The following is a 26,087-nucleotide window of genomic DNA, read 5'->3' on the forward strand; positions in this document are numbered from 1 at the left end:
GTATTTTTCTATATGCAGAATACATGTCTCCAAGACGCCAAAAGTCTCATCTATCACCAATCCCATCATCAAGCTCTGAATCCTAGCTTATGCATTGTATCTGGTTTGGTGCAGATGAAGCTCCATGTTAACACCTTCCCTCCATAGACCTGGAATTAAACAGTAGTCTAACTACAATAATGAGAGAGTCAGGAGGTTGCAATGGATATTTATTTCTGTTCTAGACTGAACAGAATGGAGAGACGGTAGACATCAGATTCAAAGTCCTTTTGAACTTCACCAAGTGCATGCGGTCACTGTAACCTGATGGGCAAGGCTGATTGGAAGTTGTAATTAACCAAACCAACTTAAAATAATATTCAGCTTTAATAAACAGAAGAAAGAAAACTTACAAAACCAGGGTTCCAACAATTCAGGAGAGCAGGAACACAAAGAGGAAGAAACAAGCGCATGTGGGTATTTTATCTGTTTTTCTGTGGCGGTGATTGGCTAAAGTCCCCCATCAGTAACCTACTGGCAAGGATAGTCCTCCAGTTTCTGGTTAGCAGTAGCTCGTAGCTGCATTTCATGGTTTCTTAAGCTTTATCCTAGTGACATAGTGCCATGAATCTGATGTCTTCTGTTCATTGGATAAACTGTGCTATCTCTTTGGTGTAAGTTGATGTACTAAACATATATTTGGCCTTCATGAATATGTAGCAAGCATTATCTATTGAGTCACCTCTCAAGCCCACATTATGAGTTAAAATATGTCATTTTCTCTATGACAATTCCTCCTTCCTCAGGTAAATGAGATGTCCAAGAGTATTATATAAGTGTCTCCATTAAAGATACTTCCAGGGCATAGCAACAATCTTCAGATGTAAATGCTGTGAATACTAACCTAAGGCAAGCCCCTTCTGAATTTAATATTCTTTTTATGGGGCTTGACAATTTCAACACAAAATATGTCTGTTTGTTTACACAACACTTTCTCCTTTCAGTGTTCTCGATGTTAACTATGACAGTGATTAAAGATGGACCCACTTAGGAATTCACTATTTGACTTTTGATAATATTTACAGTTCTGATACAGTTTATGATGTCTATCAAGCATTAAGGTCTTCATGTCTCAGAAATACATTCTTAAAGAATCTTTTCAACATGTTAGAGTTACAGTAAACATGTATAAAATACATATGATTAGGATGAAATGGCAGTCTATACATGCCTTTATGGTCCCTGAAAGGCTGCTTGGAGTTCCTCTTCTCAGCCTGACCATTCCACTGTGCTGCCATGTTGTCCCATGTAGGAACAAAGCCTTTGTTTACAAGTGTGTCCATCTTTTCTTTCTTTGGCAATGGAAGTCACAAGATACTAGAGATGGAAATCAGGGCATGCTGAACGAGCATGAGTCACATCTCAAGCTCACTCATGCAACGGTCTTCTTTGCGGCACTGGGCTATACAAGTATGAATCAGTCAGACTTAACCTAGAGGTGGAAAGGGACTGGGGCTTGGAGGAGAGAGATATTGGTATAGGAGAAATAGGAAGTTCAAGCAGAAATTATTTACAGATTTACTGTGGGAATGTGGAGGGTCAACAACTCAGGGATGGCTTCCAACAACGGACTGAATAATGGGGAAATCCCCTGTTTCTCTGAAAGGAATTAGGGTCCACGTATGGGGAAAAAAGATCATGCAGTTTTTGTCTTTCTCAGATTGGGTCATCATGTTTAATATCAGAGTTTCCAGATCTATTCATTTTCATACAAATTGATTTTATTTTTCTTCATAGACGAGCAATGTTTCATTGTGTATATGTAAACATAGATTCTAGCCTATGATGTGCATGTGTGTATATGTAAATGTAGCTCCTAGCTTATAACGTGCATATGTATATGTAAATGTGGCTCTTAGTGTATAATGTGCCTGTGTACATATGTGAATGTGGCTCCTAGCCTATAATGTGCATGTGTGTATATATAGAAAGAAATCAAGAGAGGGTAGTACAGGATGAGAGGGAAGACTACTAGAGATTAGGCAAGAGAGCATGGGACAGGAAAGAGGAAGTGTTGGTGCTGGGGAGGGATGGAGTTGGGGAGGTAGTATGGGACAGACAGAGTAGGGAAGGAGAGCAACAACAACACATTGTTCCAAACGTTCTAATGGTGTCTAATGCATTAAAAGTTAGTTTAAAAAATAAAAACACAAAAATATTATGATGAAGAGATAGTCGATGATGTTGAAAAAAAAAGACAAGGAATAAAGCTGACATAAAATGAACAGTTTGCTCTCTGTGGCTCTTGGAAGTAGGGTGCTGAATTCAGTTATGAGCTACAGATAAAGTTCACTGTGTTCAAAATATACAATACCGAGAAAAGTATGAAAAAAAACACAAGATAGGATGTGTGCATAATAATAACACTTGAGGCTACATCACAAGGTTCTGAAGGGCAGAAAACAGAACGACGTCACTCAGATTACTTCTACTAAGCACATTTAAAGGGTGACGCGTGCACAAAGGAACCTTACTGGCTATGTCACAAGTTGATTCCTTGTCAATAGCAATATAGAAACAGCTTATACTTGTGTTTTGGATAAGTTTGAACTTTGCTGCAGGATTGTATCTCTTCTGCAATTTAAATCACTTAAGTTATCACAAAGAGATTTAGTTGGCAAGTCTGGAAGTGAATTACTTCACTTTCACATTTAAAAATGAGAATTTTCTGAAAGAAAAATGTAAGTGAAGACTGCACTTTCGGTCCGTGTCCACCCAGACCTGAATAATCACACAGGAGCTATATTAATTACAACACTGTTTGTCCAATGGCTCAAGCACATTCCCAGCTATCTTACATCTTAAATTAACCCATTTCTGTCATTTTATATTTTACCACGAGGCTCATGGTTTGTTACTTCACTCTTGTATGTTGGGCATCTACATGGCATCTGCTTGACTCTGCCTTCTTTCTTCCTGTCCTCTATTTAGTTTTCCCGCCTAGCTCTATTCTGCCCTGTCATCAGCCAAAGCAACTTCTTTATTAATCAATGGTAATAAAACATTCATAGCATATAGAGGAGAATCCTACATCATCTTCTCTTGTCTAATTAAAAAGGAAGATTTTAACTTTAACATAGTAAAATTACAAAACAGGTATTGAACAAAACTTACAGTTGCAATATTTCTTTGTGAGTCTAAAGTTTTATATCTAATTTGTCTTTTATCATAACTAAGGAAAAATATAACTATCTGTCTTCAACTCCGTCAAAGACCCCAGAAGGATATAACATTATCTAAGTAAACAGAAGTGCATTGTAAGCAACTTCGAAAACTCTAGAATTGGCAAAGATATCTTGCTGCCTGGACAGTCACCCAAAATTTTTCTGTAATGTTGACACATCCATCTTCAGCCTACAGGCCCATAGTATTCATCAGGCTCTTCCATGAAGCAGGAAATATGAAAGACAGTTCTGCCTATATTGGTGGCTTGTCAGTCACTTTCTTCTGTGTCCTACAGAATGTCTGACAGACTCTTTTATGAAGCAGGAACCCTGAAGGACTGTCTCACCTTCTTTTGGCAAGTTCAGCAGTCATTTTTCTGTAGGTCCTGCATGTCCAGTTTATATAGCATACCATCAAGTATTCCAGGAAAGAGCAGTTTCTTGCCCAAATGACTAGCCTTTTAACATGGAAGGCAAATTCTATAATGAGTTTCTTCAGTTCCTATCAACCTCTCTGAAGTAATTGGTGCTGACAGAAGCAGATATTCCTTACTGCTGAGAAAAGTCTAAGTTTTTAAAGCCCTTTAAATGCCATGTTCTGTAGGTTCTTTTAAGTGTTGAAGGTTATCTATATAACTAAAATATATCTCTGCATACTTAGAAAACTAACATGGCTATAAGTTTGATTATTACAGATGACTATCTATTAATCTGTATTTAATTATACATTATATTTTTAAATGAACTGTACAAATACAATACTTTAAACAAGAGCAGAAATATATATGTGTGTATATATATACAGTATAAAAATCAACTTTAAATTTGTAGCAGTAGACCAAGATCCATACCAATACAAAATATTCATCTCTATATCATGTCCCCCTTTTTTAAAAAAAGAAATTGACTGTGACCATTAATCATTTATAACTAACCTTTTTAAAATGAAAATAAGACATTTATAAATAGTCATCTTGGGAATTTGGGCAATGTTTTTCCAAACTGCTTTGTGCTGTTTGTTGAGAGAAATATTTTAAGGGTTCATGGAGACCTTTCAGGGGGTCTTGTTCCATCAAACCACATTATCCTGGAAGGAATCCACAAGTTTTCATCTTCTATGAAAACAACAGTGGAACCTTTTTTTCCAAAGTAATATATCCTTTGACTTAAATTTTCAAGTCAAGATATCTTTAAAATATATATATGTATATATTTATTAAATGTATCTTTGTAGTAAAAAACTCAAAGAAAATACAATGATATGCATAATCCAGACTATGTAAATTTTCTGTGTTTACATGGCTTATTTGTTTTATATTATTTTTACTGTCTCTTTAAAGACTTTGTTTTATTTTTAAAACTGTTTATTTTTAAAACTGTCTATACTCTTTTTTCTCTCTTTCCCAAGCCTACATACATTTTTTAAACATACTGTGTCTCATTTAGAGATTTTTTTTTATTTCTGAATCTGTTCTATTGGGTATCTAAAACCCTTTTCTGGATAACAACATTTTTAAAATGATAAACAGTGTGGTCACAGCAGCCCTGGATACTGGCTCTGCCTGTCTCAGCCTTTCAATGTGGTGGAGGTATGTTTACCGCCAGTTCCAGGACTGCTGGGTGGGATCCATGCTCACCACCTTAACTCTGGGAAGCACCATGCAGCAACATACCTTTTTTTGAATGAATGAAAGCTAAATCTGCCATGTAACATGTTGTGTGACCTGGAAATGTCTCTGTGAATAGCAGCAGGAATCTGCCATGCTCTCCTACCTGTGCACGCCTGCCAGACCTGAACCTGCCACCTGCCCAGGTGGGGAGTGCTGAGTTGTGGGGCCTCCTCTCAGCTATGTTCCTCCTAACCCCAAGTGAGTGAACAAGCACCTAGACCTGAAGGGGGTGCCCAGTCATGCAGTTAGCCCCAAACATTTGAGAACCATTATGTAAATGGAGACAGCACTTTTGTTCCCCAGCTGTCCAGACCCAAATAATCACATTGAAACTGTATTAATGACAACACTATTTGGCCAATGGTTCAAGCATATTCCTAGCTAGCTCTTACATCTTAAATTAATCCATTTCTATTATTTTTAATTTATTTGTTTATTTATTTATTAAAGATTTCTGCCTCCTCCCAACCACCACCTCCTATTTCCCTCCCCCTCCCCCAATCAAGTCCCCATCCCTCATCAGCCCTAAGAGCAATCAGGGTTCCCTGCCCTGTAGGAAGTCCAAGGACCACCCACCTCCATCCCGGTCTAGTAAGGTGAGCATCCAAACTGCCTAGGCTCCCACCAAGCCAGTACGTGCAGTAGGATCAAAAACCCATTGCCATTGTTCTTGAGTTCTCAGTAGTCCTCATTGTCTGCTATGTTCAGCGAGTCCGGTTTTATTCCATGCTCTTTCAGACCCAGGCCAGCTGGCCTTGGTGAGTTCCCAATAGAACATCCCCATTGTCTCAGTGTGTGGGTGCACCCCTAGTGGTCCTGAGTTCCTTGCTTGTGCTCTCTCTCCTTCTGCTCCTGATTTGGACCTTGAGATTTCAGTCCAGTGCTCCAATGTGGGTCTCTGTCTCTGTCTCCTTTCATCGCCTGATGAAGGTTAATATTCAGGAGGATGCCTATATGTTTTTCTTTGGGTTCACCTCCTTATTTAGTTTCTCTAGGATCATGAATTATAGGCTCACTGTCCTTTATTTTTGGCGAGAAACCAAATATGAGTGAGTACATCCCATGTTCCTCTTTTTGGGTCTGGCTTACCTCACTCAGGATAGTGTTTTCTATTTCCGTTCATTTGCATGCAAAATTCAAGAAGTCATTGTTTTTTACTGCTAAGTAGTACTCTAATATGTATATATTCCATACTTTCTTCATCCATTCTTTCATTGAAGGGCATCTAGGTTGTTTCCAGGTTCTGGCTATTACAAACAATGCTGCTATGAACATAGTTGAGCATGTACTTTTGTTGTATGATAGGGCATTTCTTGGGTATATTCCCAAGAGTGGTATTGCTGGGTCCAAGAGTAGGTTGATCCCGAGTTTCCTGAGAAACCGCTGCACTGCTTTCCAAAGTGGTTGCACAAGTTTGCATTCCCACCAGCAATGGATGAGTGTACCCCTTTCTCCACAACCTCTCCAGCAAAGGCTATCATTGGTGTTTTTTATTTTAGTCATTCTGACAGGTGTAAGATGGGGTATCTTAAAGTTGTCTTGATTTGCATTTCCCTGATTGCTAAGGAAGTTGAGCATGACCTTAAGTGTCTTTTGGCCATTTGAACTTCTTCTGTTGAGACATTTCTATTATTTTATATTTTGCCATGAGGCTTGTGGTTTATTATAACACATCTTGCTTCTTGGGCATCTACATAGTGTCTGCCTGGCTCCACCTTCTTTCTCCCTGCATTTAGTTTAGTTTTTCTGCCTAGTTATATTCTGCCCTGCCACAGGCCAAAGCAGCTTCTTTATTAACCAATGGCAATAGAACATATTCACAGCAGACCTAGGGGAATCCCACATCAAGGAAAGTTTAAAATATGTTCTTCTTTTAGGAATGTGGTCATAAAGTTAGAAATCCTTTACTTAGAACTATGCTGGCGGTGTGTGATACATGTCATTGTGGGCTTTGTATGTCTTTGGTGTCTCAATAAAGTCTTTCTTTGTATGCACAATTTAAAAGGATAATTTGAAAAAAATAAAAAAGGATAATTTGGTATTTAGGTGTATATCAGGCTCATAAAGGAAAACCTATGCCAAAAGAAAATCGTTTAAGTGAAGTCAAAATAAATTCCAGCAACTTAGCCTCCAATGGAATTGATGCAGCCCAGTATGGCAGCTCCAGCGGGCATCTCTCGATTTATGAGATTCTACACAGACATATTGTGCTCACTCCTTTGCACCTTTTAAAGCAATGGCATCATGGTTTGTAACATTCTATACGGTCCCAGCTGAATTAAAAATGTCATACATGTTCTCAGTGTGTCTATAGTCAAAGATTTAGAATTGTAGTTTATAGATTATGAAACTCTGAAATTTATCAAACTTGTATGTTAAGATTACATTGCTACAACATGTATTTATTTGTAGAGTCCAAAGTTTGAAGGTCAGATTGAAACCTGCTCAACCATGATTTTACTCTTCTCAGGTGATCACATTGGGTAAGATTAATAGTCTAGTTTCATGTTTTCCTTAAGTAGCTGTATGATGTTTCAGGATCTGACTTCTTTTCTGGAGTCTAAAACAAGGCTCTACCATTGAGTTACTTTGGTAAAATTACTTCACACTATGCGGTTCAATTTTCTTTTCTGTAAACTAAAAACTATGATTATTTTTGGTCACTCATTGGCTATAAGCATTGAGTCCAGTTGGGGGTGGGAAGATGACTTGGAACTCTTGCTGTACAAAAGAGAGAACTTTAGTTCTAATTGCAAGCACCCATATAAAATCCAGGCATGCCCATGTGCCCCTGAAACCCAGAATTGGGGAATTGAGACAGTGGAATCCCAAGAGTTTGCTCTCAGCCAGTCTAGCCAAAATGGTGTGTTGGTGGAGGTTTCTGTCCTGCCTGGTCCCAAAATAAACACACAGAAACTATATTATTTGCAATACTGTTTGGTCAATAGCTTAAGTGTATTTCTGACTAACTCTTATATCCTAATCTAACCCATCTACATTAATCTGTGCATCACCACGAGGTTGTGACCTACCAGCAAAGTTTTGGTGGGCTCCAGCAGAGACATCTGTCCCTGTCTGTGGCTACATGGCTTCTCCCTGACTCTACTTACTCTCTCTATATATCTCTTTTAGCCTGGCTTTACTCTGTTAAGTCATTGGCCAAAAGCAGTTTCTTTATTAACCAATAGCAATAAAACATATTCACAGCATACATCACTGCCCTTATCAATGGTGAACTTCAGGCTCATTGAGTGACTTTGTCTCTGAAAATTAGATGGGGAATGGAAGGGGATGTGCGTGACATCATTCTGTGCCATGTGAAGGTGCACACATGGGTATATACTCCCCTCATGCACATATAACACATAATACACTAAACACATTGCATATTTTAATGAGTGAATACATTAATTTATTATACATTATGTATGATAACTATATAGTTAATTAAAATAAATCATGTAAATACATATCAATGTCTGATGCATAGGAATTTTACCTACTGTAATAATGGTTATATAATGAACTTCAAAGTTAAAACCAGTTTGGAAATATATTAACATATAATGGCATTCAGTAAACATAGTGGATAAATCCAAACTTCCTACAGGTTAAAAAGTTTTATTATTTATTTCTGATTCATTTGTTTATTTCTTACTTATCATTGTGTTCGATGAAGTGTGAGTTCTAATGTTCAGCCCGACATTCTGGGATGTTCTGAGATAAAGCCAAGGAAGGTCAGATGCAGTGCTAGAGTTCTGAGCATCAGCCCTCTAGGCAGAGGTGCTGAGATTGTGTCTGTCCATCTGCATCCTGCATGATGGTGTCTTACAAAGCCGGCACCGGTGGGTGAATTGGGCATGGCGAGCTGAACCATGCCTTCTAGGTGCCCAAGCTGTTCCCTCTCTGCTAGTCATCCACAAACCTTTTAATTAATGCCTTCCTGACACTGGTCTTTTCCTCCTTTGTTAGTTTTTCATTGCAAAACAAATCACCACCTGGAGGCGAAAAACCAGGCACATTTATTTCTCCATGTTTTTGTGCACCAGGAGTCTGTGAGCAGCCACCTGCTTTGGCTCCAGATAACCCAGGCTACAAGGTGTCTGCTGGGTGTCATTCTCACATTTGGAAGTCTTTCTAAGAAGGATCCACTTTAACGTTGTTTGCCGGTTAGCCCTATTCATTCCAGCAGTTTGTAAGTCTAGGGGCCCAGATTCTCGCTGGTTGTTTCCATTCCTAAAGCTTGGGCATCAGGTCCCTATGATCATCCTACTCTACCGAGAGTTCATAGCATGGCTATGAGTCTTCAAAACTCCAGGAAAAATTCTCACTCCAGTCAGCAACTTATGCTGCTGTTCTGTTATACTATGTGAGCTGGATACAAGTCACAGGCTCTGCCTCCACCGAAGTGTGAGCTGCAGAGAACACAGACATGTGTACTGTTCTGTCAGAATGCTTAATGGGGTGACTCCATGCACCCCACCTTGTTTGCCCATCTCCATCTCTGTCTCCCCGGTAGACTTCATGTATTCACGTCCATCTGTCCCTTCCCTTCTCATCTAGCACTAACTGTATCCTCTAACAGAGGAAACGTGCTTAGTTTTTCTCAGTGAATTATTTCTAACAGACTTGTTGAGGGTGATTCATTGGTAAGCTTTTAGTGAATGAAGCTAAACATAGCGCTAGCCTATCATATACCTAATGTATTTGCTAATAAGTTTTATGATAATGATTTAGTAATTATTTGAGAATTTCATACAATGTATTTTCATTACAGTCATCTTTTTCAGTTCTTCCTAGATTCAGTACCACCTCCTTAAGTCCAATTTGTGTTGCTCAAGTACTCTAACGGAGGTGGCCCTGCCTAGGAGCAAGGCTAACCTACAGGGATTTGACCTTTACCGACAGAGCCCAACAGCTCTTCATCTAGGCCATGGGACATCATGGTCACTGCTTCTACTTCAAGCTGGAATTTTAAATGACTTGAGCTTTCTAATAACTTTTTAAGGATGGGTTTAGTTATTTATGTACGTAGAACTGTGCTGAACCTTAAAGATAACAGTTAGTAAGTTGAGCTAGAAGATGAAAGAACTTTATAATCTCTTTTAGAGTTGTATAAGCAAGTATTTGGTGATGACATTTGTAAGGTATTCGATTATCTAACCAAAGCTATTCTTTGCCTTCTAGATGAACAAGAAATTGTACAGAAGCGCACCTTCACAAAATGGATCAATTCCCACCTGGCTAAGGTAAAGAAAACCTTCCAGAGTTAGAGGTTCATCTTATGGGAGCCAACAATAATATGTTAATGAATCCCACAAAGAGCACATTGTAAAGGAAAATTGCTGTCACCACTCCTGACAGGGATGTTGGTGGTATTTTAGGTTGCCTATCTGTTCCCTAAGAGTGGACTTTGATAATCACCTCTGGGAAGAAATGAGGAGACAGCTGGTAAAAAGACACTCTTATATGTAATTTTTGTGAACCTTGAGAAAATAATCCACTCAATTGCTGCTTCTATGGAACGGTATGTGTCATGTATAGAGGGAGAATTTGTGCTAGATTTTTGTTTGGTTGTGTCGATTCCAATTAGTACTGAAAGGAGCAATGAATGAGTTGTCCTATGCAAGGAGTTTTATTTGAGCAGGTCCTGACAGTTTTCCTCAGGGGCTTTTGGTCTTTGGTGAGAATATATCCTAGATAGCAGGACACTGGAAACACTGAAATCATCTGAGAGAATCTACATTAGGATGACCACATATCCACAGGTGGCACTGTCTTCGAAAATAAAGGATGATATAAAATGACCTTTGACCTTAGCATGCCACCACAAAATTATTCTCCTATGTTGTTGCTGATTGAGAAAAACAACAAAGCAAGAGACATCAATTTTAAAAAATAGACTCAATTGAAAGGACAGTTGTCTGAATTCTGTGGAGAGTGGCGCTCGGGGAGATTTCTTCCTGGGCCATTTCTACCGCGGTGTGAATCTCCAATATTGCTCAGAAGTCCAGTGGTTTCACAATGAACGCTAATGTCCCAAAGTCTCAGGGATCAATGTGCCAGGATATTCACTTGTTTTATTCATGAAGGCCTTACTGGCTTCTTCTGGTGTCCTCACATGAAAGTGAGACAATGAGCTCTGTTCTCTCTTCCTGTAGGGACTGCTCATGGCACCACCAATACCCAACTGTGACTCGGCCTGCGTAATTGCTAGGTCAAGGCTCTGCCTCTAAACATCATCACACCTGGGTTGAGGGTATCAACATCAGGATAGAGGGTATCCAAACATCTTACCTACAATAGGCCCCCAAGTTTGGTCTGATGTCTTTAGACTTGAAGCAAATGAAATCTCCTCTTACATTCCTAATACACACGGGAACTCAGCAGGGGAATGGCAGTCACATGCCTGTCTCCCTGTCACGGTTGACATTTCCCTATGCAGTAATCCCTAATATAGATAGCGTTGTGTATTGATTGGGGCTGCTGAAGGTAATCTGACAACTAACCCATTTGGACAAAGCTAAAGAGCATTGCATTCCTTTGACACACACCTCATATACAGTTCCTGCAAGTTTCTATTGACATCTATCAATGAAAGTAAGAATAAGACCCAATGCCTCAAAATCGTTGTGTTTTATATTTATCTGATAATCTAAATGTTAGTTTTAACTTTCCATAATAGGTCATGCCATTTCATCTCTGTGAACATTAAAGGAGAAAAATGTTGAAATAACCAGAAATAGATAAACTTATTTCTAGAATGCAGCATATAATGTCCAGGATTCCGACAGTCTAAGGGCTTAGGTACAACAACCATGGGAAATTTTGTAGATTTATTTTTTTAAAAAGATTTATTTATTTACTAAGTATACAACATTCTGCCTCAATGTATGCCCACACGCCAGAGGAGGGCGCCAGATCTCAGTACAGATGGTTGTGAACCACCATGTGGTTGCTGGGAATTGAACTCAGGACCTCTGGAAGAGCAGCCAGTGCTCTTAACCTCTGAGCAATCTCTCCAGCCCCCAATTTTTTAGATTTAAACTGTAATGATAAACCCTAATTTTGTGATAGTATCTTAGTAATTTAACAAACTATAATTATTTAAAAATACTTTAGAGAATAATTTAAATGCCTTTTTAAAGGAATAAAACTATTTCCCCAAAATCACATCAGGAAATTGACTATATCCCAAATCATCTTTCATAACAGATCCTGGCAGGTATATGAAGAGGAATACAGTATTGAGATACAAAAATGTTGGTGTCTCTGTCCTGTCTAAGGTCATCCAGTTTTGGGTTCATGAGGTCATATTCAGAGATGCTCACAGAAGTTAATTTCAGGAGGTGTGTGTGTGTTATGTATGTGTGCGTGCTATGTTTTATGTGTGTGTTTGTATGCACACACGTGTGTGTGCATGCTCAGCTGGAGGCCAAAAGCTGATGTGAACCTCTTCAATCAGACTCTCTATTTTTTTTTTTTTTTTGGATGCAGGGTTTATTTCTGAATTCAAGTTCACTGATTCAGACAGTTTGAAAGATCTACATTTTATTTTATTTTTGGATGGCCTGTGAACTCCAGGGACCCTTCTCTCCCTGCCAGGTCTCTGTTTAAAGGCACACTCTACTGTGTCTGGATTTTTCTATGCCTGCTAGGGATCAAGCTCAGGTCCTTGTGCTCAGAAAGCCAGCATTTTGCATGCTGAGTCCCTGTGCCCTAGGGTTTTTGATGGGAATATTTCATTTGTGTTTTTTGATTCCTCTCCTCAGTTGCGACTCTATAAATGATTTATAATTATATATTCAACTCTTTTATTGATGGCAGGCATTCCATTCTGCTGTGACAATTTTTTTATAGATATTATGACAACAGTCATGAAGAGATCACATGTAGATAAGTGTACAATATGGCTCTTGAAAACACAGTTTTATTAGCTCATCTATCTTAACGAAGTAGAGGAGAAACCTAAGAATTTTCTGAGTATAATTTTACTCCACTTTTAGTACATTGCTATAAAAATTTAAAATTTGTGTGCATAGTTATACTTTTCATATATTTGTTTCGGACTCTGTATGTCTGCAATTATCTAAATCACAAGTGGTCAATATCATGCTACATAGTTTTAGATAAACCAGCAGTAGTTTCATGGAACTGACCACATTTCTTTCTGAGATGAGACTTCTGTTTAGGTTAAAAAACTATAATTCTCTTTTTATTGATAAGAAACCTGAACCATTCTATTCTTTAATTCTGCTAATTAGAGGAAGGAAGCAGGAGTTTTCATAATCATTACCCTGATAGAGACGTCCAGGGAGAGTTGTTCAAGTCCAGGTTCCAGGTGTGTGCTTAACTTAGCCTGAATCACGAAGTCTGATTTACATTGTAGTAATACTGTGTGCTGAGCACACATCCCGACCATGAACCTCAGCCCCTTTATATTTTATCTCATTTAATTCTCACCACAACCAAGTGTGTTATTTGCTTTCATCCATAGGCCAAGTCCTCAAAGCTCAGAGTTAATTAATAAGCCTGGTAATTCAGCAAATGACAAAGCTGTGGTTTGAGCCCAGAACTCCTAAATGTGGGTGTTGTAGGCCAGGTTAGCTGCAGTAATGAAATACCATAGGCAGCAAGGCTGGCACAGCAGCTTCTGCTTAGTTCTGAATCCCGAGAAGCCTGAGGTCAAGGTGCCGGGGGACTTGGTCTTCCCAGCTTACGGGCTGCTGCTCTTTCTGTCTTCATTCAGTGGAGAATGAACTCTGGTCTCTCTTCTTCCTGTTCTAAGGATGCTCATCAGTCTTTTCCTTCATGATCTTATCTTCGTTAATCCAGATAATTAAGATATCTGTGAGTATTATGGTCTATTCCCCCTGTTCCCTCTTCATATAAAGATACTGGTCACACTGGCTTAAGATCCATGATTGATCCATTTCCACTTGATTAACTCTGTATAGACCCTATTTTCAAAAACAATAGCATTTTAAAGCAATGGGAGTTCAAGTTTCAGCGTGCACGGTGGGAACAGTAATGCTATGCAAAAGACATCTATTAAGAGCACCTTTTGTTTTATACCAAATTCGATTTAGGTATTACCTTAAAAGAATCAGTTAGTATTTCCAGGTTAAAGATATATAGACCTATGCTAATTAAATTAAGTGATGTGTTCACTTTAATGGCTGTTTTCATTTTCCAAGTTGCCTTTCCACCAAGAGCGTATTACATGAAAACACTTTCTTAATTGAGTTTCACCCCCATCCCTTTTCTTGCATACGCTCTTCTAACCTATTGGTGAACTGATGCAAGAAGACGACAAAGCAAAGGCTTCAGTTAATGCCCACATTCACCCCATCCCTCACTTGTTTTCTTAAAGCTATAGTACCAATGTGAGGTCATGAATATGTGAAGTAGCTTGCTGTTAATAGTTTTCGAGTGTCTACACAAACCAACACATCACCTCATACACTGTAAGTAGATTCAATTTTTAGCTGTTGATTACACCTTAATAAATCTAGGGGAGCTGAATTGATAATTAGCTATTTCCAAATGTGCGATTAAATGCTTACAAAAGAAATTCATCTCAAAATGCATCACGTTCAGTAACTTGGAAACTGTTAGATTATGGATGATGGGAGTTCAGAGCTCACAAGGTTTATGGAGATTAATAAATATTGTGATAAAGGCTGTCACAGTTTCCTCCTGCAAACTATATCATGTTCACACATTGACACATATTTTGGAATGCTGTTTGACAGCTCAAGTGATGTTCTAGGTACTGAAAACAAAACCATGAACAAAACAGAGAAAGACTTTCTGACTTTCTGTCAACAATGTAGGTAGATAAAGGTGACTGGATCCTGGGTAAGTTGTGAAAAAGAAGCCAGTACAATTTGAGGATGGATCAGTAACTTGGTGTGAGCAACAGGGAGGTGTCCTGTACAGCCCCGGATGTGCTATGCAGAGGAAATAAGTGAGGACATGTTCTGGCTCTGTGCCACATGGGAGAAAACATGTTATTGTACGAAAGAAATTCATTACCAGCAGAGTGTCTCTGGTACACATGAAGCTGGGCCAGCAGAATGGGTAATATTGCCTTTGAGGCCTTTATTTGTTGTTGAATTAAATAATCAGGGAAGTGGAAATGGCTTTGCTCTCCACTAGAGGAAATGAAATAGAATGGAAGTATCTCCCCACCTCTGCCAAAGCAGAGCGTCCATGAATGCGCTGAATGAGAAACAGATGCATGCAAAATGTCAGAATTACCTGGCTTGTGGAGCTGGTGGGAATGTCTTTGATTGCCTAGATGGCATGGCAAACTCTTCTAGATGATATGTTAATTTTAGTTAGATGCCACCTGTGGGGGTTATTGTGGTCTTGACCAATGTGGTCCAAGACTAGCCTGGTACTTTGATAGATTTTTGGTGTAGTAGGCTCTTGACCAACCTTTCCAGAGGGGACTCACCCGGACATCTGCTGGTCCACCCCTCTTCCCATTCTGTTCTTCTCTCTGTTCCTGTTGTTTTATGTATTGTTCCCACCCTGAAGATAACCATCAGGAAATGAGGACTCCCTGTGCGGGCTCTAGGATGGAAAACTTATCCTCTAAACTCTCTGGTAGCCTGTATCCTTCCGTGAGCCATATGTAAGTCAGATGGAATAGTTTGACTGTTTCTGGGAATAAGGGGCCATCTAACTGCACAGAGGGTTCAGGGATGCATAGAACAAGACTATGGCCATCCCTTTTCTCAACACCTCCCAACACTATGTGCAGAAGGCAGTACTGTGAATATACCAGGTCATGGTCATGTGCCATGCTTTGCAAACTTTAGTTTTGTTTACAGTATGTGTCCCACCTAAATAAAGTGGCCATCTGTGACCTGAAATTCTCGTAGAGATTTTCTAATCTGGCTTTACTGGTCACTAAATATCTAACAATCACTAATATAATACTAACCATAGGATGTGAGGGTATCATCTTGAAGTGACATGCCATAGCATTTTGGTGGCATAAAATACTTGATCAACCTTTTGCCCATGGGGAACAAAATCCTTTGTACATGGCCAAACACAACGATGGTAAGTGGGCACCTGGGTTGGTGCTGGAAAGTGACAGGAATCTATATTTATTCTTTACATTGCAAAAGACTAAATCCTTAGTGCTGCAGATCTACTTTATAGCTGTGAGACGCAGAGTGGCTGAAACACGGGCCATAGAATACCACACGATGTAGCAATTCTGTAGCTGGGCTTGCACCCGAAGGCCTGAAAGCAGAATGGTCAAGACGTATCAATAACCCCAGTTCACAGCAGTCATCTGCAGCTGTGGCTAGCAGGTTGAAACAGCACCGCATTCACTGACAGGGGAATGGATTTACAGAACACGTTGTGTACCACAGCGGAACCTTACTCAGTGGAAGCAGAGGGAGGAAACTCTTCTACCTGCTGCAATGTGGAGGAACCTCGAGAACATTGTGCTAAGTGAAATAAGCCAGTCACCAAATAACAAATTCTTCATCACTCTACTATTGTGAGGTATCAATAGCAGTAAAAAATGCTGAGAGGGAACTAGGGGTCATTTTTAGGTTATGAGTATTTTATCGTATCTAAATGTTTAATAATCAAACTAATATTTAAAAAAACCTTGTTCTTCTGATCACATACAGTCCCATCTTACAGAAGTCACTGACTCAAAGTTCATCATCTAACAGGAGGGAGAAATGTCAGGAACAGAAATTATCTCCTCCAGAACAGCACCTCAAGGCTGATTGAGGGTTAGCATGGAGGCATGCTCTAGCGAGTGAACAAAGTTTGCTTTTGAAGATTTGCCTAAAAGGGGATGTTACTGAAAGGATTCCAGGTGTCTCAGACTAAGAAGGAAATGCTGACAGGGCAGGAAAGGGTTAACTTGGCACTCTGCAGGCTTGCTTTGCCCTAGTCCTTCTCAGAATGAAAAAAAAGGGGGGGGGGAGACTTGTCTTTAGGAAACAGTCACAGTGGCTTCCAGGAGAAAAGCCCTGTGAGCCTGGAGGACTGTGAGCACAGCCTGATGAGAGGCAGCATGCTGTACACTTGCGCGCTGTTCACACTTGTTTACAGGAAATGTCATCTCTGTGTTAGTACCATGCTGCTCTCCTTTGATCCAGTCGTTGCCGACAGACAGCATGGTTTGTGTAAGCATCATTTTTTGCCCTTGAAATGAAGGAGAGAAGGAAAGGCAAATTCTGAGTCTCTACAGTCAGTCGCGGGGGCACGTAGACTCCCATTAAAGACCCTGGACACTTGGGTGGCATTTCCAGGCTGTGGTCACAGATTGTCGGTAAATAATGAAGTGCATGCACATGCCCACAGGACTCCATATAGGAAGAGACCAATCACTCGCTTCCTGTGACTTCCCTTGCTCTCCACTCCCAGGTGCCTCTCCCCTGCAATGATTTAATTCCTCTGTCCCCTGGCACCATGAGTTGAACAGTTTCCCGCCGTTCTATGAGCCACAAATCCTGAGAATAGCCTTGAGGACTCACATACTGACTTACCTATTGTGGAGAAGGGCACAGGGTAGAGCAGCTTTGCAACCTCCACAATGCTGCTCTGGCGTGGCATCTGTATGTCACTGCCATGAGCCAATTTGGCCTCTGTCATCATCCATACTAAAGGAGAGAATGTGAAGTGTTCGGGATGGACTATATCACAAACATGGTTGTGAGGGGACACACCGTGAGCCCGACTGACTTGCACTTATGCCAATATGGTAAATACACATGATGCACCATTGCTACAATCCAGCCTTTCTCAAATCTCCATGGAACGGTGGGTTTAGTTAATAAAGCCATCACTTCTAGCCAAGTGAGCAGGTAGACATTCAGCTTATCAGTTCATAATTTTCTTAGTGGGCTTTAAATGAGTCATCTTTATGGGCTCATGTATTCTTAAAACAAATGCTGATGCCTTCCGCTTTCTCCTAAGCTTTCTGCCTAACTAGGTGACTCACGTGATAGCAAACCTGGGCTCTGGGCCCAGTTGCTCAGCCTATATGATCTTGGCCAGTGACTTGGTCTTGCTGAGATTCAGAGTCCTTGTTTGTAAATATGAAATAAAATAAACATGCAGCCCATATCATAATTCTAAGCATATTTGGATATCCAACAATGTTCTGTTCACTCTCCCTTCTCCATTCTACCCCATTTCCTTCCTTATTCAAAGATCTAGCAGGTGTAAGTGCATAAACATCTAAGTTGTAGATGCTAAGCACTGGATATCGTATAGGTAGTCTCTGCGGCGATTTTTGTAATAATTTCTTTATGCACCACATTTTTCATTTACATATAATTTTTAAATGTGAGGATTCTTAAATTTTAATGCCATGAAAATGACTATTTCTGATATGATTTACTTCAACTATTCTCTTATTCCCTCCCCCTGTAAAGGAATTTCTTTTCAGAACATAAAATTGACATGAAATAGCAAATATGACCATTCTTTCATGAAAAACATTATGAAGCAAATGATGGATAAGAACTCAATATGTGCTTGTACCTACAGACTAGTAAGGGAATACACATCACACACACACACCAACTCACAGCATAGCATAGTCGTATACACACACAACCTCACCACACACTCCCACTACTTCCCCTGGCATGCATGCACACCCACACACATATAAATATTTTTAAAAGGAGGGAGACATTTGATTTACTTGCAGTCCCCAAAGGACAACAATGGTACTTGTTACAAAGCACCTCTACTTGGTGAAGGCAAAGGCAGACTGGGGTAGAAATGGAGAGCCCCACCCTGCCTCACCCTTTGGAATGACTGCGGTACCCAGGGGCTCAGCAGGCAACGTCAGCTCCTTAGCCACAGAGACCTGTGCACGTTCTCTGAGTTTCTAGGACTATAAGAGGACAGGCGATCCTTTTAGAGCCACATCACAGGAAGGTTTTAGAAAGAATGGCTCGACAGGAAAGCCCTTCACTTACAGTGCGAGAGGAAGTCGGTTTTTGAACTATCGACACTTGGCTGAAAAATTTTCTGCTTCCACTAAATATGGATTGCTAAGACCAAAGAGGACTGTGATGAGTAAGATTTCTAAATAGTCTACAAAAAAAAGACAACATAGCATAATCGTGGTCATGGTTTGATCGTTCTTGAAAACCTGTGGGAACAAAGCGACAGCCTTTACTTTCTGTTACATCAGGCTCCACTCAGTTGTCCTCATTTCTCTCGCCTTTGGGCTTCCACCCCTATGATCCAAAACTGGCCAAAGAGTTGTCTTGGTGCTGTATCTATACATGTAATCACAGATATACTTCAGCTGAAAGATTTCATATCTGTCAACTGAGAAATAATTGTGCCGTGGTCATCAAAGATACTGTATGCTGGGCAGAAATATACTTGATACAAAATGGGATTCTTTTCCATTCTGAAGCGAGTTTTGACAAATGGACATATTTAATTGATTTCACCTAACATTTACTTGCATTCCCTGAGTCATCCAAGCAGGCAGCCAGAAACACATACAAAGTGTCTGCTGTGTTTCCAACAGCACTTAAGGGAGCTCACTCCTGAAAGGGGGCAAGGATTCAAGAGTTAAATCCATGCTGACAATTTTGTAAAGGCCAAGAGACCCATTGAGATTGGCCACAGCTAAGAAGGAAAGGAAAGAAGGAAGAAAGGAAGATGGGGAGAAGAAAAACGAGGGAAATGGAAAGAAAAAGAGGAAGAGAAGGAAGCCAAGGAAAGAAGGATGTAGAGAGAAAACAGAGTGGAGAGGAAGGTTGTGAGTCACACTCACAGACCTTAGCGGATTGAAGAACCGAGACAGGAGCAGAAGGGTGTCAGCAACCCCAGAAAGAGGACAGTGGGCTGAGGACTGTCCAGCAGTCACTGTGGATTTTCCTGAAGGCCAGTTCCAGAAGCACCCAGGAGCACTGTGCTCCAAAGATGGAGAGAAATGTGTGTGTGTGTGTGTGTGTGTGTGTGTGTGTGGTGCCAGATTGTGTTTCCATGCATCCTATCATCTCTGCGTGTTTTTATCTCTGCATGTTACCACCCATACATGTTATAGCCCATGCGTGTTACCACCAAGGCATGTTATCATCACCATGTGTGATATTACATATGCATGCCATCGGACATACATGTTATCACCGTGAGTGCTATCATCTATGCATGTCATCATCCATGCATATTATTGCCCTTGCAATATCATAGCTTTGGTGCCAAAGTTCTGGTAATGCTTATTATTTTGTGGAAATTTCCAGTTTCTTTTAGTTTTCCCTAGGTATCCAGGTAAAACTTTATTTTTGTTTTGTCACTAAATTTATCATATATTTATGAGCTTTCCCTTCTATTTCTCTTCATTTAAGTTATTAGGATACAAGTTGGTACTTTGAGTGATACCTGTATTCTATTTATAATGGTGATAAATGGATAATACAATAATTTGCCTGAAATCACATTGGTTTTATTGCAACAGCTTTTTTATTCTAAATAATTTGACTTAAGTGTTTGGGATATAAAGTCTATTAAGTTTTTGCCATATAATAAGGAAGCAGCGTGAATGGTGGGATCCAGCAAGGAATGACTGAAAACGCAAAGGCTGCTATTTTTGAACATGTATTTCACAGCATGAGAACAAAATGTGTTCAGCTGTTCATTTCAAAAAGAAAGAGAAATCCATTTAAAATTAGAAATATAACATTCAGCCTTCATAATTCATGCACTCAGTGAAAGAAACAGAAATGCTTCATGTCCGCGGGCGGAGGAGAAAGTGGACCTCAGTGGAACACTGTGCATCTCAGCATCTCTACATAGAACACATTTTTTAAAATAAGAGAGAGAGAGACAGAGTGAAGCACTAGGCCTTTAACAAAGTTCAGCAGGAGTCAGGAAACCATGGAGCTTGAACTCTGACAAAGGGACCAAGTTCTGTTTCTGGGACTCAATGGTGAGCCCATCTCTCGCCATGGGACATTGACATGAAATCCTTACTGCTTTGCCTACTGCTGGCTCTCCCAAGCACTCTGATGAACTCCAGCCTACGCAGCATTTCAACAGTGCTCAACGTGATAACGTTAGAGATACTGGTGACTTGAAATGGCCTTTTTCTTTTGCATACAGGAGCAGAGAGGGGTTCGGTGATCATGTGTACTGCCACACTTAGGGCCTCCTGACTCGAGCTCTCTGATAGGAGGTGTGCTGTGTACCGCTCTGTGAGTTACAGCACAACCCACTGCACACTTCAGGAACACCCCGTGTGGTCCTATAGCCTAGCGGGAAGTGCCCTCCAGAGCCCGAAGCTCCTTGAGTCCCATGAGATACCTTATTCATGGTGAAGTGGCACTGCTCCACTCGGTCTGGGGCAACCCCTATTGTTTGTCCAGTTCTGCTATGAACTTTTTAGTTCACAGTGTCCTCTTTGCCCTTCATCTGACACCAGCTCACCGTGTTAAAAACTCTTCTTCTAGAAAGATCTGGCCCATAAATTAAGGCCTAAGCATTAAATATAATGAGGTTTTAATTTTTTAACTTATTGAAAATATATTTTTATAAAAAATATTCTGATTACAGTTTCTCCTTCCCCAACTCCTTCCAGATTCCCTAGGCGTCCCACTCACCCAATCTACATCATCCTTTCTATCTCATTAGAATACCGACATAATTAATAATAACATAAATAAATAAATAGATACAGATAGTACAAAACAAATGGGGAAAAAACAGACACAGAAAAAGCACAAGAAACGCACCGATGCTGAGACACGCAAATTTGTGCATACAAAAAAAAAACACATAAAAATAAAATTGCAAGTCTTGGTAGATAAGTAAAAGATATGTAAGGGGGTAAAATTCTTTAACCAGAAAAAGCACTGAGATGAAAAACCTCCACGCACACCACTGAGTTCGTTTTGTGTTGGCCATCCCCAGTGAGACCTCATTGAAGAAAAGTAATTTTTCCTACATGAGCAGTTATCAATTACAGATAGCTTCTGGGTTAGGAATGGGGGCTTATGTCTACCTCTCCTCTCAGCATTAGGATCTCATCTGTGTCAGACCTGTGCATGGCTGTGTGTGCTCCATGAGTGCATATGTTCCTCATTCCTGTCATGTCCCAAGGCTTTGTTTCCTTGGTGTCTGCCATCCCCACTGGCTCTCACAATCTTCCTGCCTCCCCTGCTTCAGAGATCCCTGATTCCTAAGGAGAGGGATATGGTGGAAACAGCCTATTTATGTCTGAGTGTTCCAAGATCTCTCGCTCTCCACACATCTTCCAATTGTGGGTCTCTGTATTTATCCCCACCTACTGCAGGAAGAAGCTTCTCTGATGGTGGATGACAGAGCAAGACACTGATCTAGGAATACAGCAGAATGCCATTAGGAATCATTTCATTGCCATGTTCTTTAAGCAGAACACTAACATTCTGCCTGCCCATAGGTCCACGGCCTGTCTTGTCTCACGTTCTTGGATACCTGGTCAGTCTCAGGCATGGGTTCCATCTCATGGAGTGAGCCTTAATTCCAGCCAGGGGTTGGCTACTCCCACACGTATGGTGCCACAATTGCACCAGTGTATCTTGCAGGCAGGGTCACCATTGTAGACTGAAGAGCTTGTAGCTGGTTTGGTGTTTACCTTTCTTCTCTAGTAGCATGCAGAGTACCTTCCAGGACCTGAGCACTAGTCAGTGGGGCTGGAGGCTCTATGAGGGCACCAACTTGACTTTTCTGAGTTCAGCGATAGGGTATAACGAGGTTTTTAGATATCTAGTTTTATTTATGCCAGTCTAATTTTCTTCTTGAAGCTTTCAATATGTAGCTGGTAATTACATAAAAAAGATAATCAAGGAGTCTGGAGTATAGTTTAGTGGTAGAGCCTATGCCTAGCCTACAACAGCCTTGGTTCAGCTCATAACACAAATAACTAGTGAATGAATGGATGGACAGATGGATGGATGATAAAGTGTATATTGATTTTACCCCAGCAAGTGGCATTTTGTCTTGCAGAGGAAGCCCCCCATGGTGGTGGATGACCTTTTTGAAGACATGAAAGATGGTGTCAAGCTGCTCGCTCTGCTGGAGGTCCTGTCCGGGCAGAAACTGGTAAGGATCTTTTCTGACCATACCTGTTCAGTTGTGTCCATCTGGAATGACAGAACTGTGTGCCAAAAGGACACTAGCCATAGGAGAGAAACTTCTTCCTTAGTTGTTGACTGAGGCTTCTGTCCTGCCTGGTTCCCGCTGTCCTTAAGTCCCAAATAAATCACACAGAGGTCTACATTAATTATAAAGTGATTGGCCTAGTAGCTCGGGCTTCTTATTAATTAATTCTTACATCTTACATTAATCCATTATTCTTGTCTGTGTTAGCCATGTGGCTTGGAACCTTTTTCCATGAGGCAGTCATATCTGGGTGACGACTGCAGACTGACTCCTCCTCCCAGAATTCTCTTTTTCTCATTGCCCCACCTCTACTTCCTGCCTGGCTACTGGTCAATCAGCATTTTATTAAACAAGTACAAGAAAGAAATCTTTACTAGGTAAAACCATTGTCCCATAGCACGTGTTAATTATTAATATCCCAGAAATACTGGCTCTTATCCCATGTAGGGAACAAAGAGTATATTAGCCTGCTGTTTTCGTGGACAGAAAGCACCATGACTGAAGTGGTGACAATAATGTTTAAGAGGGAACAGTCACCAGTACCCTGACAAGGTGGACAATGCATCTGAAGTTATCTGGGAGATCACTGGGTTATAAATTAACAAACCAACAACTGCTTCACTTTGAGTATTTGTTTTCTACGACTATGATAAAACTCGAATCAAATCACTTAAAGGAGGAAAGAGTTAATTTGATCTAAAGTCATAATCCATCAATGAAGAGAGGTCAGGATAGGAACTTCGGACCAGAACTTGGAGGCAGGGACAGAAGCAGAGGCCATGGAGGGCTGCCGCTTATTGGCTTGCTTTCCACAGCTTGCTCAGCTTGTTTTCTGATACGATCCAGGTTTACCTGACAGTGAGCTGGGTCTTCCCATATCAATCATTAAACAAGAAAATGCCCTGCAGACTTGCCTCCAGGACAATCTGATGGAGGTTCCCACTTCCCAGCCCACTCCAGTTTGTGGCAAACTGACAAAAAAAACTAACCATGACTGCATCTATGTCCTATGCGAAAGGTTTGTCTCTTAGTATTTATATAGCTGTCTGCTGGAAACTAAGTTGGAAAGCAATATGGCACCTGCCATGTTCTGGTTGACATCCTCTATCATCAATCACTGTAACAAGAACCGAATGCTCAGAGAAACATTTTTATGTCCTATAAAACCCACAGAGTGCCAGTAACATTGGCAGTGAGCAGGGAAGTATATTTTCATTACATTACTGCATTTTTCATAATATGTACTCACTAATAAGTGGCTTTTAGACATAAAGCAAAGAAAAGCCAGTCTGCAATTCACAACCCCAGAGAACCTAGACAACAAAGAGGACCCTAAGAGAGACATACATGGATCTAATCTACATGGGAAATAAAAGCATATAAGATCTCCTGAGTAAATTGGGAGCATAGAGGCCATAGGGGAGGGTAGAAGGGGAGGAGGAGGGAAGGAAAGGATCAGAGAAAAATATATAGCTCAATAAAAGCAATAAAAAATAAATAAAATATGTATCATTCCGTATCAAAGTATAACCGTAAATAGCTTGCAGACATAAAGTATAAATAAATGCTTGCTACAACTGGGAAACAAAGTTCAGGAAATAATTTCAAAATGTCCTGTCACAGCCTAGATAAGAAGTCTGGAATTGACAGTACTTCCTTTTCTCTTATTAGAATCTTTTTGTTAAAGCCTTGTACTTGTGAGAAAAATCAAATGTCAGTAAGTGTAGGTTCCTGTATGGAGGAGGGGCAATGAGGCCTCAGTGTATTGCCCAGACTGACTGTTACCTGATGCGCATGTGATCCTCAGGGGCAGAGTCTAGGGGTAGTTGAGACTGCAGCATGGACATCTGCCACTGTACTCCACTAACGCTGTCTAAATTGACAACTCTCACACAGATAATGCAGGCAACACCAAAGTTCTTGGGATGTGCCACGTTTCAGATGAAAGCTGTCCTTTGTAGAGGCAAAATCGAAGGTCTACACTTGACACCTAAAGATGAGTGGGCAGGAGCCATCACTTAGGCATTTGGGTCACTCCAATCTCCCCTAAGAGGCTTGGGGGCTCCAAATCTCCCTGGAACCGTCTCTCCTTATCTTAGTATAAAGTCTAGGTGAAGGGGCTCTGCTTTTGTGTGGGCTCCAGAGTTCATTCTAGAAAAATGAAAATGGGACAACCAATAAAACAAGCCGGCACAGGAGGATCACAGCAGCAGTGAAGACCTAACTCTGGGTTCTGCCTCCTCCAGAACAGGAGACAGCGTCCAAAACAAGCAGTGTTATGTTCCTTCCACTAACCCAAGGGCCTAGGACCCCTCAACTTTATCTCTTGTATCTTTTTAATCATGACCACAGAGATTATCGAGTTTTCACTCTTCCCCTGAAAACAGTACATTGTAAGAATTTATTCAAAAATACAAGCCGGTGTGAATTCAGTGCAAACCGCAGGGCAGCAGATGCTTGCGAACAGGTGTCCATCATCTTAGTCCACCTTTGATGGCTGCTTTGGGTGATGGGAGGCCTCTCTGCTCTGGATTGCTGATCAGAGCCTGATCAGAGCCACAAATGTCGCCCATCAGTCTGAAATGTAAGAGAATTTAGGTCGCAAAAAACTCTCAGGATTTCTATGTAGCGAGGATCAGAGCCCAGGGATGGTTGCATGACCCTTGAAGTTTTACGTTTCTGAGACATGTACAGAGGTCCCAGAAGCATCCCTGTAAAGTCCCCAGGGGCACCTACTACCAGTTGTCCTCAGCAGGAAGTTCCCCATCACATACCTTTAATTAGCATCCCTCCTTCTCAGTCACACTCCCAAGTCATCCTTCTTAGCTACAGGAAACGCCTCCTTAGTCAACCACAGGCACCCCAATGCTTGTCTATGCTGTGCTGTGGAAGGAGCCCAACAGCTCACATGTGAACAGCCAGTTCGGAGCACGTAGGCATGTAAATGAGCTAAATTGTATGTAGGCATATGAAGGAGTGCTAGCATGTGAGAATATCAGATCAAAAGCACATTCCTTTGGCTTCCTGACCTAAACCCACCTGAATTTCCATCAAG

At 40.6% G+C, this 26,087-nt stretch overlaps 1 protein-coding gene across 22 annotated transcripts in view; it reads left to right on the forward strand.

The window, feature by feature from the left end:
• The window catches only part of Syne1 (spectrin repeat containing nuclear envelope protein 1), a 471,855-nt gene that overhangs the window by 78,791 nt on the left and 366,977 nt on the right, over nucleotides 1-26,087 (forward strand). For all 22 annotated transcript variants that reach the window (XM_057763198.1, XM_057763205.1, XM_057763207.1 and 19 more), the window contains 2 exons: nucleotides 10,061-10,122; nucleotides 22,877-22,972. In XM_057763198.1, the coding sequence (XP_057619181.1) occupies nucleotides 10,061-10,122; nucleotides 22,877-22,972 (158 nt within the window). The remainder of the gene's footprint in view (nucleotides 1-10,060; nucleotides 10,123-22,876; nucleotides 22,973-26,087) is intronic.

The sequence above is a fragment of the Chionomys nivalis genome, chromosome 2, assembly GCF_950005125.1.
Source record: "Chionomys nivalis chromosome 2, mChiNiv1.1, whole genome shotgun sequence".
NCBI classification, from domain to species: Eukaryota; Metazoa; Chordata; class Mammalia; order Rodentia; family Cricetidae; genus Chionomys; species Chionomys nivalis.